Source organism: Alternaria ethzedia (genome assembly GCF_023757985.1).
Source record: "Alternaria ethzedia strain BMP 0044 chromosome Unknown scaffold_2, whole genome shotgun sequence".
NCBI classification, from domain to species: Eukaryota; Fungi; Ascomycota; class Dothideomycetes; order Pleosporales; family Pleosporaceae; genus Alternaria; species Alternaria ethzedia.
In genome coordinates this window covers 855,962-870,578 of record NW_026056195.1, presented here as the reverse complement: position 1 = coordinate 870,578, position 14,617 = coordinate 855,962, and the positions used below count along the sequence as shown (strand labels likewise).

At 53.4% G+C, this 14,617-nt stretch overlaps 4 protein-coding genes across 4 annotated transcripts; 3 read left to right on the top strand and 1 right to left on the bottom strand.

Annotated features, from left to right (window-relative positions):
- Positions 1-2,989: 2,989 nt before the first annotated feature.
- Positions 2,990-3,733, top strand: J4E87_001098 (uncharacterized protein; the record flags this gene model as incomplete). The annotated part of the gene is made up of 2 exons (XM_049372747.1): positions 2,990-3,242; positions 3,291-3,733. 2 exons carry the CDS (start codon positions 2,990-2,992, stop codon positions 3,731-3,733), a joined length of 696 nt encoding a protein of 231 aa, XP_049237405.1.
- Positions 3,734-4,134: 401 nt separating this feature from the next.
- Positions 4,135-5,421, bottom strand: J4E87_001097 (uncharacterized protein; the record flags this gene model as incomplete). The annotated part of the gene is made up of 1 exon (XM_049372746.1): positions 4,135-5,421. The coding sequence occupies one exon, from the start codon at positions 5,419-5,421 to the stop codon at positions 4,135-4,137; it is 1,287 nt and encodes a 428-aa protein (XP_049237404.1).
- A 787-nt stretch (positions 5,422-6,208) lies between these two features.
- Positions 6,209-7,474, top strand: J4E87_001096 (uncharacterized protein; the record flags this gene model as incomplete). Its single annotated transcript, XM_049372745.1, has 4 exons — positions 6,209-6,720; positions 6,771-7,196; positions 7,246-7,384; positions 7,433-7,474. The coding sequence occupies 4 exons, from the start codon at positions 6,209-6,211 to the stop codon at positions 7,472-7,474; spliced, it is 1,119 nt and encodes a 372-aa protein (XP_049237403.1).
- A 450-nt stretch (positions 7,475-7,924) lies between these two features.
- On the top strand, positions 7,925-14,575 carry J4E87_001095 (uncharacterized protein; the record flags this gene model as incomplete). The annotated part of the gene is made up of 10 exons (XM_049372744.1): positions 7,925-8,729; positions 8,775-9,126; positions 9,174-10,009; positions 10,058-11,355; positions 12,600-12,670; positions 12,723-12,870; positions 12,919-12,954; positions 13,008-13,489; positions 13,538-14,379; positions 14,457-14,575. 10 exons carry the CDS (start codon positions 7,925-7,927, stop codon positions 14,573-14,575), a joined length of 4,989 nt encoding a protein of 1,662 aa, XP_049237402.1.
- Positions 14,576-14,617: the final 42 nt, after the last annotated feature.

Genomic DNA, 14,617 nt, shown 5'->3' with positions numbered 1-14,617 from the left:
TCGTTTTCTTTTGATTAAACTTTGACGATGTCTGCTTTCCGACATGCTGCCGCGGGAACCAACCTCGCACAACGAAAGGCCTGGACCTCAGGTGACGGCAAAATGGTGCCGAGGCCAATAGACTCGTGCATGGTGGTTATGATGCATGGCATTTTCGCATTCCCATGCCCGGGTTCATGCATTTGTGCCCATTGTTTCGCCGAAGGCTGCATCAAACAGCCGTAAAGTGTGTTGTTGTTGTCGCTGTTGTTGCCCAGGTGTAGTCGCGCCGATGTTTGCATGCGCCTTGCTGCAGTTACACCACCCCCAGCACTTCTACAGGGCATCAATGTTGGCTCTTGCGGAACCCAACATGCGACGTCTTCGATCTTCCTGCTCGCCAAACCTGGCGCATGTCAAAGCTGCATCGTGGACGTCGAAGCTATGATGTTGATCAACAAAATCCTTCGCGCCCAATTTTAGCATCGTGATCGTGACAGCGATGGAGCTTCCACTTGCACTTCCTTTTGCTCTCGTCTCTTGACAGCCTATCGGAGTCGATGACCCGAGGCTCGGACCTTCACTACCGGCACTCGATAAGTGCGGTGACAAGCGAGTGCGAAGAAAGATATTAGTGCCATCGACTCGAGGGTCCATAAAACCAGTGAGTTGCTAGCTGAGCATAAGCGCGAGACGTGGCTTTTCGGGAAGGAAAGACGCTTGTTTTCTACGTCATGCCGTTGGAAAAGCTGAACCTGTCTCCACCATCGTGAGAAGTCTGGAACCTCAGACTCGGTCGTGCCGATGTTCTACATACGGTTTGTGCAGTTATTCTATCGATGAAGTCTTCCAAGGTTCAGTCTAGTAGTCACGTGTTCTTAGTATTCACATTCCACCTCGGGCTGTCTGGGTAGGCACCCATCTGAGGAAGGAGCAGGTATCATCGAACACAATGTCCACGCTACCATCCACCTGATCTACTTCAACGAAGATGAGTGATCACTCCGCACTCTTAACAATCCTCTTGTCTTCACGCGCAACAATTCCGGGTTTCACTCGGTGAAGCAGCTGCGTAATCACTCCATTCAAGCCACCAACTAGCAAAGCCTCAACGACCGTTGGGATACTCACCTATAGAACCCGCGCACAACGTAGTACAAGACACCTGAGTCACACCTCCTCGTGTCAACCACTACCAACTATTCTTGAGAGTATGACTCCCCAGAATATCCCCGCTGACAAAATCTCTCACGAACTACCGATGTCGCTACCCGGACCGGAAAGGCGTCACGTGGAAGCGCGACAGTAGGACAAGTGAGCTGAATAGGGTATGCATGACGAGCTGGATAAGCCGCATAACACTAGTCGTTGCAATATCGAACGATGCAGCTTATACAGCTACGCAGTAACACGGTCCGATGAACCTATGGCTGCCCAGCGATGTGCTTACTCAACCACATCTTGTGGTGCGGGAGTGATTGTTTCTAGAAGGAGGAGGCTCGAGGTGCATGCAGCCCTACCCGTGTGAGGAAAGCTTAGTTGGCTGTCAGTGTAAGGCATAGGCTCGTGATGAAAGGACTAGTAGTAGCCTGGTACACGTAGAGGTTTGCGGTGGGATGAAATATCATGCACGTCTTTAACCACAACCCTAGTCCATGATCCAATCACCCGCTTCCAATACAGTGGCTAGCGAAGGCTGAGTCGGTCTACCAGCCAGCCACAACGTCTACCCACTACCATCACGCTCCATCCCCTACCTCAGCGACTCCCAAATAGGCAAGCATTTCGTGCACCCCAACACCCGACGTCCTCCCGTTGAGCCACCCCGTATCTACCCGTACTCGCATACCCACCCTTCCCCATGTCCGCTGCCAAATCCCCCATCAAACATCGCGTACGTAAATAAATCCTGCTTATCAAATGCCACACCAAGCACCTACAAGCCTCACGCGCCCTGTGCTTTCCCATACCGCTCCTCCGCTGAATAATCGCGGGATGGGCGATGAGAAGAGCAAATAGCGTGCTGGCTAGACGCACGTAGGAAAATGATCAGCAAGACGGATTGTGACGCGTGGATCTCTCCGTGCAGTTCATGGCGTTGTGATATGGAGTACATATCCCCATTTGAAGCGGCGATAGTTCCTGTTTGTTGATGGAGAGTAGCATCAGCTTTCCTCTTTCCTGTTTCCTGCTTGCTTCTTTCCAGTTTGGAAGTAAGGTACTTGCCAAGATCGGATATCGAGGTCTTGTTTCAACTTTGATTACAGGTACCGTGAAGTTGCCAAGATATCAAGCTTCGCAGATAAGCTCTTCCTTCCAGAAGCATGTCGGCGCCTTGGTCAGAATCCGCCCCGCGAAGGAAAGCCAATTACAAAGTCCGCTTTCGACATGGTGTGTATCCTGATTTGGAAAGTCAGGCTACCAGGGCCGATATCAAGAAGTACGACTACTTCTTTGGTGCGGCGCAGAGATGGGTTGGTACACCAGGAACATGTAGGTACAAGTCATGTGGTGGTCTTATTAAGTCGATGCTAATGACTGTCTTGTAGTGGACTTTGTCGACGAATCGTCACTCATAGCTGAAGAGTTCGAGGGCCCCGGAAGTGCTGATAAAAGGAAGACACCAAGACATCTGGTTCGCTCCAGGACGGCTGAGAAGATACCACAGTCGGTATCGAGGAAGAGTCCGCAAGGAAGAGAGCGACACATGCGCCCGACGAGTCGAAGCTGGAATGATCGAGTGCTCATACCCGCAGCACCACAGACCACGCCTGACCTATGGCAGCTTCCGTCGCATATCCGGCGACACACAAGCCCGGCACCTGGCTCAGTCTCAAGTCTCTCCAGCCTTGACGAGCCCCTGCCGGGAACTTGGAACTCTGGCATCCCCTCGCCACATCCATTCGTTCCAACGAACCATGCTTCACCGGTAGCATGGCCGATACCTAACCCAATCGAAGCATATCTTTTTCGGTTCTGGGTAGAGAAAGCATCAGACGCACTAGACATAATGAGTCCTGCTAGCATCTTCAAAAATATCGTTCCAAAGCTCGCTTTGACAAGCCCGATGCTCATGAACGCCATCTTCATGATTTCCGGACAGTGTATACTGCGCTTCGATCCGTATTTCCCCACCAGACCATACGACTACCATGAGAGACTATTGCAGAGTCTCATACCGTATATTGCCGAGAAGGGACAAATTGAAGATGAGGCGACGCTGGTGGCCGCCATGTTGCTGCGAAACTTTGAGGACTTCCATGGTACGTGAACACGAGGAATTGCGCGGAGATCAGCTGACATTCAAATAGCGGGTACACAAGGACAATCACATCTCTCGACGTTTGAACTCTTCTATGGTCCTGGAGGCTGGGTCTTCGATATGTCTAGCCCGGTTGTACAAGCTGCTCTGGTACTCCATGTGCATACCGAAGTCAGCCAAGCATTGCTCAACCAACCCACTCTGCGCATTAATTATGAAAACTTCATTCTGCCAGCTCTAATATCGCCAATCGATGAAGTCTCGTGGGGAAATCGAATATTATGGCTGACTGCGCGCATCTTGCAGTGGGCGCAAAAGAGCGTGCGGACGATGGCCGAGTGGCAGTATCTTCACAGTTTGGTCGATGAGTGGGAAAGAAGGCGACCCGCAAGCTTCGATGCCTTCTTTTACCAGGAAGGCAACCCAAATGCCGTTGGTGGAGGATATCTGGAATTGTGGTTCTCTGGCGCTTGTCATGGTGAGTCCAATTAGTCGTCAGCTCACGGACTGTTTGCTAACAGGCGACAGCGGAGGCGAACCAACAGCTGCGAATATGTCGCATTGCACTTGCAGTCTACAATCCAGGGATGAATATGCAAGGCGTACATGATGAAGTCTTGAGAGGTTTGAGAGAGATGATAGCTATCGCTCGGTGCAACGCTCATTGCATTTCTGCGCAATGGGACGCCGCGTATACAGTACATAAGTTTGGCACCGTACTGCAGGATGATCAGGACCGATGCAAGATGGTCGAATTTCTAGAAGAGGTGCAGGCCACAGGCATGCCGACACGCACGTCGATCGAGCATCTCCAAGACCAGTGGAACTGGAGATGGAACCATTACGCAGGAGAAATAAATTAATTCCATAGGAGAATGTGGTCGTCCACAAGATTACCTGGTCAGAGACCCAGCAAGGAACAGACTGCCCATGACCACACCCAGGAAGGTGATGAGAATGATCCTGCCCTTGCCGGTCAGAGCGAGATACGACATGACGCCTACGATAAGCTCCCACCGTCGAGCTGCGTCTCTCCTGGCTTTCCACTGTGGGTTGACCTCAAAGGGTGGCCTGGAGAGAACGTCATTCACGCCCATCTTGATAGGCTTGTCATCAACGCGCACAGATAGAGCAACCGGTCGATGGTCGGACGTCGGCTGTACGGGCAAGGCGGTGTAAATCTGCGGCTCAAGGTCTGATGAAGATACGGATGGGAGGTAGAGGATTCGGTCGCACCATGAGGGATACCGATGTTTCGACCACTCCCATGAGTCGTCCTCTCCAGATCGCTTGGGCGCGTTGGAGTTCTTGCCATGTGAGGTGGCGTACTTGTATGTAGGCGGGAAGTTGATAGGCATTTCTTGGAAGCCATGCAGGGTGCGTTTAGCGTCCTTTTCTCTTATCAGTTGGTCCTTCTTCAGCAGATGTGAGTAGTGTGTTGGCGACGATTCGGACGCTGTCGGCTGAGGGTATGATTGATGCGCGCCCTCTTCTGGTGGGCTGTCGTGGGTGCGGTAGTTCAAGTCGCCGTAGAAGAAGACGTGGTTGCCAGGTGTAAAGAGACCGTTGTGGTCGGCTGGTGTCTCAGACGAGGGGCCAAGCAGCGGTCGCTCTTCGCTCGAGCTGTACGGGGAGTCATCGTTGTTGACAAAGACCAGGTTCCGCACCAGGTTCTCCCAGTCTTTGTTCCGCGCGTCGATATTGCTCTCCATGGGCGCAAGATGGGCGGCCGCAAAGGTAAGATCGAGGGTATCTTCAGAGTCGGGGCACGAGAAGCCGACGCGCATGGCAACGGCGCCTTTGTTGCCCATGTTGGAGAAGCCGACACCTGCGCCTGCCGACTGTATCCATTGTATCCTTTGTATGACGTGGGGTTTCGCGAAGAGCATCAGGGCCGTCATGCCCAGGCTGCGCGTCGCGATGTGCTCGAGTGAGTCGCTGCCATTGCTGCGGAGGTCGGCGGCAAGCTGGACGGTCGTGGTCACGCGGTCAAAGTAGGGCTTCAGATAGGAGCCTCCGAGGAACGAGTAGGCGATGGGCGCAACCTCCTGCAGGGATATGGCGACGATGTCGGGCAGAGGCGTGTCTTTGGGGAGGGCATCGAAGAAGGAAGGCGCGAGGGACTGGGGATCGACGAGGTTGCGCGCCGCATTGAAGGTAAGGAGGTAGAGTTCAAACATGACGGATCACGATGCTGGCGTGTCGCTGCAGACGCGTCGGTCAGCACAATTTCGGCCTGTTGAGGGCGATCACGATGTGGCACCAGGGATGACGAGGGCGGGGAAGGTGCAAATGAGGGCTTGGAAGGTACGAACAGAGTTATTGCTGGAATTAACAACACACGTAAGACGTCTACAGTACAGGTAAGGGCATGCACGGGGAGGGTGGTGGTGCACCCGTGGACGCGTCTGGTGGCAGGCAAGTGGCTGCAGCGTGGGGTAGCAGGCGGTCAGGATTTGCTGAGCTGCGGTAGTGCGGAGAGGACAAACGGCTAGGGCGGCTCCACTGAGCGCTCTGGAAGTGGAGTGCCAACCGCGACGGCGTGTCATTTCAATGGAGACAGTCACCCAGACAGGCCAGGATGCAGTGTGCGGAGTGTGCGGAGGTGGGAGTGCATGCGGGATGGCCTCGCCAAATCCTGGCCCTGCATAGACCTGTCGTCAGAGGCGTCCGTCAACAAAACGCGGTGGGGGAGAAGCTCAAGCTCTTGGAAGGACCGAAATTATTTGCCAGCTGCTTGGGCATCGTGAGCTTCACTCCCAACCTCACTTGATTCTTCTTCTTCATTTCCCACTTCTTGCCCTGTTCTAGCTTGCTTCCTTCCTGAGTCGTATCACATTGACTCGAGAGCCTTCTAGAATCACCTCAGATAATCTACTTTACCTCGACGCTTACCTTCTCCTCATAATTCAGAGTTTCTCTCTACCAACTGCGACGTCCAATTGAATTGGGCTTTCTACCACAGCCATGTTCAGATCTCAGGTTTTCCGTCAAGTCGCACGCGCGGCCAGAGCCCAAGCTCCCCGTGCCACCTTCAGACCAGCACAGTCAGCTATTTCCTCACAGCGACATTTCACGTCCTCACCTAGTCGCTTCGACAAGGACCCCTCCAACGAGGACGATGTCAACGCTGCAACCACATCGGGCGAGCCTGGTGAGAGTGGGGAGCACGAGGGTCAGTATGCACGTACCCGAGACGACATTGTCGTCGAGTACCCAGAAGAGAAGGACCTACCACCCTCCAACCCCGTCGTGGGTCGTGGAGGTGAGCACTTCAAGCGCACTTTGGCTTCGTTCTCCATGGAGGGCAAGGTCGCTGTCGTCACTGGTGGAGCCCGAGGTCTGGGTCTAGTCATGGCGCAGGCCTTGGTGACCTCGGGAGCCGATGTAGCCATTGTCGACATGAACAAGGAAGAGGGTGAGCGGTCAGCCAAGGGCCTGCTCGATATCTTCAAGAAGGAGAACCCAGGGTCTCGGAGGTAAGAAATCCATATGCAGAACCCACGACCTCAACTAAGTCAAAATATAGAATTCCCAAGGTCACAGCACATTTCTGCGATGTCTCGAGCCCGACATCTGTCAACCAATCTTTTGCCGAGATCCTGAAGAAGCACGGCAAGGTCGACAACCTCGTTACATCGGCAGGCTTCACCGAGAACTACGACGCCATCTCCTACCCCCATGACCGCATACAGAAGCTTTGGGGAGTCAACGTTGACGGTACCTACCTGTACTCTGTGGCAGTCGCGAAGCATCTCATGGAGAGGAAGGTACCGGGCAGCATAGTCATGATCGGTAGCATGTCCGGAGCCATTGTCAACGTCCCGCAGCCGCAGGCTCCGTACAACGCCGCTAAGGCAGCTGTCAGACATCTGGCCTCCAGTTTGGCGGTTGAGTGGGCTGGCGCTGGCATTCGTGTCAACTGCATCTCGCCCGGATACATGCTTACTGCGCTGTAAGTACACTGAGAGACGAAGATTGCGCAGATGCTAACAAAGTTGTAGCACCAAGAAGATTCTCGACGACAACCCAGACCTTCAGAAGCAGTGGACTTCTCTCATTCCGGTTGGCAAGATGGGACGTCCTGAGGACTTGATGGGTGCCGTCACCTTCTTGTCCAGCGACGCGAGTTCCTATGTTACTGTAAGTGACGTTCAGCCGCACTGATGAGCAACAACTGACCAAACCCAGGGTGCCGATCTCCGAGTTGACGGAGCCTACACATGCACTTAAGCCAGGGCTGACAGTGGAGAAACGTGAGCGAGAGCGCAAGAATGTATGATAGAGTGAAGAAGTCCACCAGCTGGAGTGATATTTTGCGCGCAGTCTGGCGACAGAAGGCGATATGGCAACTTCGATAATAGTATGAGATAATCAATCATTGAAAAAGACGCGACCCACTCCTGTTCCTGTCCGCGTGAACTTGACTCTTGCATTGTCATTGAAATTGGCGGGTGCGTCATGGTCCTAGGCAGACCATGATACAGCTGCAGCGCGTGTCTTAGTCATCCCGGTTCTCAGCCTCTTTGTGGCCGTGCGACTCCACCAACACCAGCCCTGCATAAAGCTCCAGTCCCTCCAAGGCGCTTCACGAGGGCTAATCTAGTCGCGTCATGTGGCATAAACAGTCACACAATACAGCATAACCGACCCTCACTCTGCTTCTTTGGCCGGCCCGAAGCCATGTTCAACATCTCGAATTTGGTGCAGAAGGCGCAGCAGTACATCGAACCCACGCTCAACACCATAGCCGCTCCCGCATCGTCAGACCGCCGACCCTCCAAAGCCACCCTCTTCCGCTACCAATTCCGCCTCCCCGACTCGCAGAACCCCCTCCAAGAGATTACCGCCGAGCTTACTCTTCAACCCCACCATTCCACGAGGGGCCCCGGCGACGTCACATCGGAGAAGGAGCGCAGTCAGGGCAACCACTATGTCGGCAAGCTGCACCTAAGCGAGCAGTATCTCTGCTTCTCCACACAGGGCTCAAGCTTCGCCAATACCGCGAGCCTGAGCTCCTCCAGCAGCTTCACCGGGCAGACTCACGGTGCGGGACCTGCGGGCAACGGTTTCACATTACCGCTATGCGGCATACGACGGGTGGAGCGGCTGCATAGTCAGAGCTACATGTTCGCGCTGGCGATAACAACGTGGAACGGCATACCAGACTCGAAATCGCAGGTGCCTGCTGGTCAGAAGCTTACGATTCAGCTCGCGGGGTCGCGACAGGCCTGCGAACGCTTTTGCGATGCTCTCAAGAAGGGACTGAGAGAGGGCGTCAAGGAGGTAGACAATCTGCGCAAGGTAGTGGGGCAATGCTACTCGGAGTATCTTCTCACAGACGCCGAGCAGAAGAAGGCCGGAGATGATGGCAAGCAAGCGCGAGAACACCCAGATACCGGCCTAGGCATGATCTTCAAATATCCAGGCAACGCACGGAAGCTGAGGGATGCGACAAAGATACGGCTATGGCGCGAGTATCTTAGAGGTATGACCACCAAGCGTGCTTAAAGACGTTACTAACATGCAGCAGATAACGGCCGAAGCGCAACTCTCATCCGACAACCTACCTTCCACAAGCTCATTCGCGTCGGTCTGCCGAATCGGTTACGAGGCGAGATGTGGGAGCTCACTTCGGGCGCCTTCTTCTTGCGCCTACAGAACCCGAACCTCTACACCGAGACCCTAGCAAAGTTCTCCGGTCGAGAGTCGTTAGCGATCGATGAGATTGAGAAGGACCTCAACAGGAGTCTGCCGGAATACCCAGGCTTTCAGTCCGAAGAGGGAATCGGTCGGCTCCGACGAGTCTTGACGGCATACAGCTGGACAAACGAGGAGGTTGGCTACTGCCAGGCGATGAACATTGTGGTCGCAGCATTGCTGATGTATGTGTACCCCTTGATATACAGCTGCTTTTGTCTAACGAAACAAGTTACATGTCCGAGACTCAGGCCTTTTTCCTCCTATCCGTGCTGTGTGACCGCCTCCTGCCCGGCTACTACTCACAAACCATGTACGGCACTTTGCTGGACCAGAAGGTCTTCGAATCGCTCGTCGAAAAGACGATGCCCATACTATGGGATCATCTGGTCAAATCAGACGTGCAGTTGTCCGTTGTTTCGCTACCTTGGTTTCTTTCCCTCTATATCAACTCTATGCCTCTAATCTTTGCTTTCCGCGTTCTTGATGTTTTCTTCCTCGAAGGCCCAAAGGTACTCTTTCAAATCGGCCTAGCTATCCTGCGCATCAATGGCGAGGAACTACTCGATGCCACAGACGACGGCACCTTCATCTCAGTCTTGAAGTCGTATTTCTCAAGGCTTGACGAGTCTGCCCACCCGAAGTCCGAGAACCCCAAACTGCGAGCAGTCACTAGATTCCAAGAGCTCATGGTGGTCGCGTTCAAAGAATTTGCGGGCATCACACAGAACACTATCTCCGAGCAGCGAGCGAAGCACAAGGATGCCGTACTAGAGAACATCGAAAACTTCGCCAAGCGTACATCAATACGTAACCTCGGTCCCGATAGCAAGAAGCTGAGTGTGAATGATCTTGGGTTCTTGTACGACAAGTTCTACGCCGTGTTGTACGAGCGGCAGCAAAGAGCCGAGATAATGCAACAAGAGGCCGAGCGTAAGGCAAAGGCCAGTAGGATGAAGGCAACCGAGGTTGTGATGGGTACATCTGGAAGCGCGGAGAAGGGTCGTGTGGCACTCGGACCTAGCCCTACCCAGATGGACTACGATGCTTTCAGAGAGTTCCTTGCTGGTAAGTCATGGATCATCGTTTCTAAGTATGTACGCTCACAGGATACAGGTATCGCAAAGTGGGCAATCACTGACTCACCGAGCTCCCCACCCGAGGGCAGTGGTACACAGTCTCCACACTCGTACTTTGGAAACAGTATGAGGAAACGACCCCCAATGTCACCATGGGGTTCAGGACCGGAGCCAGCAGATCACGAGTTTATGCGACGCTTATTCCGGCGGTGGGATGTGGACATGACCGACTCATTATCGTTACAGAACGTTGTCACTGGCTTTGCACACGTAAAAGGCACCAAGGACATCATGTCCAACATCAGCTACTTCTTCGAACTCTACGATGACGACGGCGATGGCAGGGTAGATCGTGAGGGTATCTTGAGAATCTCGGAAGCCCTTCTTTTCCTGTCAAGACGAGGCGTGCACGATCCAAGTCCAGCTGCTTCTTCACTGGATGTTAGCTCAGAGGCAGGTTCGGAACGTATCGGTCGCGACGAACAGTTCTTGAGCAGCGTTTCTGCCTTCATCCGGCATTGCTTCGAATACGCTGACCCCGATCACCCTTCTAATCAGTCAAATAAGGCAGTCGACCAGGTCTCAGAAGAGGTTGACAACTTCGCTATTGGCGATGACGAAGAAGATGACCTGATAGACTTTGGATCTGAGCCATCAACACCAAAAGCCACAGCAACCGCGTTCGAGAAGTCAGAAAAGAACCCAATGTCGCCAACACCATCAAATCATACCACTGAATCAGACGTTGCAGAGCGCAACGACAAGGCAAAGTCGGCAAACCTTGCGCTTGACCCGAACAAGCCTCTTCACATAACGCTTCCTACTTTTCGCATGGTCATTCTCGCCGACGACGCACTACTGAATTTCTTCGAAGTCGGCTTCTCATCGTCCTTCCGCCTGGCCGACGAGACGCTGTCCTCGGGATCCAGCTTCCACAACCTCACCACTTTCGCCAATGCTGGAAGACAAGGCGGCGGAGGTGGTGGACTAGGCGGTGTTGTCGGCGGCGCTGGCGCTGGTGTTGTGCCACCCGGCAAGGGCCTACGAGGCATGCTCGACAACATCGTCAACGACGGAATGCGCGTCGCAACCGAAGTCAGAAGGCGATATGATGAAGCTCAAAAGGAGCTGGATAAGGAAGCTCGACACGGACGAGAAGATGATGACGATGATGAGGAGGTTGATGCGAAAGACCTGGACCTCCTGGAGGGTGCCGAGACGGTGGACGTGGGCGCATCAAAGGGGGAAGCACCGCTGGACCTACTGTCACCGACAGGTACTGGGGAAGAGATCAAGCCGGCTAGGAACCGGTCGGCTAGTGATGCGAGTAGAAGAGTGCTTGAGTTTGAGCGGTAGCATTTGGGACGTAGCAGGAGTGATCTCTTTGGAGTTTAGGATTATCTCAAGACCTTGCTTCTGGTCTCTTCTGTAGACTCATGTATGGAACGTTCAAAGTTGTTTTCTGTGCACTGATGTGATGATTCTGCTAACGAGCCAAAGCCAAGGTGCGCTTGACGCTGTGTAACATTGCAAGGCCTGTATTTGAGCGGCGTCGTACCATCGCTAATACCATCACAAGCATCAAACCCAAATCTATTCATTGCACAAACGCATGCTCACAAGCGTTCTCAAGTACAAAATATCCTGCAACCATCATCTTGAGATCATGCTGCCCGCAAACCTCCTGGCAGCAGCCCTCGTCGGCTTCCTCTCCAACAGCACAACCCTACCAGCCTTACCGACCAACCCCTTCCACAAAATTGGGTTCGATCTAGACCACATCGGTCGCGCACGCCAGACATCCCTCATAGAAGAGACAACACGCATTGTCTACGGGGAGAAGGAGATAAAGGTCAACGTTGCAATCTGGAACATGCATATACCCGAATCGCACTATTTCCACGACATATTAGAGACGGGTCTACAGCCCATGGGCAGAGGGGGTGGGTTTCGCGTTGTGATCTTCACTGGGAGGGGTTGGTTTGAAAACAAAGGGGGCAGAGAGAAGGGAGACTGGAGGTTCAGTGGGAATCATGTGGTGGATGGTGGTGTTGTGAAGTTTAGAGATGTGGGTGGTGAGGGTTGGTGGGGGTGGTTGCGGAGGATGGGAAGTGGATGGAAGGACGGCGATAGGAACGAACTATGATCTGCTCAGGAAGCAGCCGGGTATGTCTGAAATGCAAGGAAGCGCCATTGTAATACTCGATACCTAGGTATACTAGGGTTTGGAGTGAGAGGACCCCTGACAGCTATCCGACGTCAACCGCGTGGTTGTCTCTAGCGCTCCACAGCTACCCCGCAAGTCTCGTACCTGGCCCGCGGCTCAGTTCCGAACGAAGCTCACTAACACCAGCTTTCTCCACACGAGCATATCCCACGATGCACGCGTATTCTTCCTTACCTCCGATGCATTCCGCGTATGAAGATGCTTCGGTCGCTATTTGCTCGTGCTGCAAGGTCCCGTAGGCCTGCTTACTGCGCACGACGCGGTCTACTCACACAAGCATACAGCATTGGACCCAATGAGGCATGTTCCTAGCTTTCCGATGATGTGATGGTGGAGACTGACGTTATGACAGCCGCCATTGCTGGAGAAGACGGTGCCACAGCACTTTGACGAGGTTGTGAGACAATACGGTGACCGGAACGCGTGTGTGCCAACCAGACCAAGCTGCAGGGACGCGTTGCTAATACTCGTACAGAGTAATATCGCATCATCAACGTATACGCCTGACGTACGATGCGCTCGATCGCGACTCGAATAGGCTTGCTAGAGGACTGCAGAAGCTTGGCGTGAAGAAGGGAGACAGAGTCGCCGTCAGTCTAGGGAACAATGCTGAGTTCGCTACTGTATGTTGGAAGCATGTTGGAGACGCATAGTTGCTGACCAGAGGAAAGCTCACGTACGCGCTGTTCAAACTGGGAGCGATACTGGTATGTAGCCAACCGGCTAGAAGCATGGGTACTAGCAGCTAACAGCTACACAGGTGCCATTGAACCCTTCATTCAACGCACCCCAAGTCCTCAACGCGATCAACCACCTAGATGCCGCGCATCTCATCATCGGAGCCGAAACGAACCTTCCGCGTAAAGACCCGCGATCCAATATCTCGCTCCTCACGCACTTGATACCCAACCTCGCTGGCTCGACTCTCGAATCCGAACTCGTACCGTCGCTGAAGAACGTCATACTGGTAGACAACTCGCAAGGCAGGGTGGATCTGGGAGATTACAAGGGTCTGAAGAGATACGAGCACGTCGTTGAAGATGGTGCTCAGGAGAACGCGTTCGAAGATCAAGGATTGCATCCGAATGACATCGTCAATATCCAATTTACGTCTGGCACCACAAGCATGCCGAAAGCTGCGTGCTTGAGCCATAGAAGTATTTTAAACAACGGAAATAGCATCGGCGACAGGATGCTATTAACGCCAGACGACGTTGTGTGTTGTCCGCCTCCATTATTCCAGTAAGTTCTCGCAGCAATCTGCTGTCAACATCAATTGACTCTTTGTAGCTGCTTTGGATGCATTCTGGGATACATGGCCACTGCTACCCATGGTAGCGCCATCGTCTTTCCCACCGAAGCCTTCAACGCCCTGGCCACACTCGAAGCCGTTCGCGAATACAAATGCACAGCCCTATATGGCGTCCCCACCATGTTCGTAGCTGAACTGGAGCTGCTAGCTCATGGTGCTGTACCCAAAGACGGGTTTCAATACCTCCGTACCGGTATCGCTGCAGGCTCCGCGATTCCCTCGGAACTCATGCGCAAGCTACACAAGAACCTGAACTTGACTGAGTTGACCATATGTTACGGCATGACCGAGACCTCTCCTGTATCAGCCATGACCACCACGGACGACCCCATCGAAAAGCGCATCGACAGCGTCGGTCGTCTTCTCCCACACGTTCGCGCCAAAGTCGTCAGTCCGTCAGACTGGTCGCGCACACTTGACGTAGGCCAACGCGGCGAACTTGCAGTGTCAGGCTACCTCCTCATGAAAGGGTACTGGGGTGATACAGCACGCACAGAGGAAGTTCTACAACCGGACGAAGACGGTATGCTATGGATGCATACCGGAGATGAGGCGTCCATGGACGAACAAGGATACATCAAGATTACTGGCAGGATAAAAGATCTGATCATCAAGGGGGGCGAGAACATCCATCCGCTAGAGGTAGAGAATTGTCTCTTCGCTCATCCTGCTATCAGCGAGGTTAGCGTGGTGGGTCTGCCTGACGAGCGGTACGGTGAGGTTGTCGCAGCCTTCATAGTCACGCATGCTGGCGATGATGGGAACGTGACCACGGACGAGGTGCGAAACTGGGTCAGGGAGAAATTGAGCCACCATTTAGGTAAGTCCATGCGCTCCTAGAACGTCGAATCCGAAGCCTCGGGCCCGCCTAGGAACTATGCTGACTGTATGAACTAGTGCCGAAGTACGTCTTTTGGGTCGACAACTACCCCAAGACTGCGAGTGGAAAGATCCAGAAATTCAAGTTAAAAGAGCGAGGAATTGCGCTCTTACAGGAGGGTAAAGGACTAATCTAACGCTCTGTGCGCCTTGCGCCCTGCAATAAGAAACATACTTCT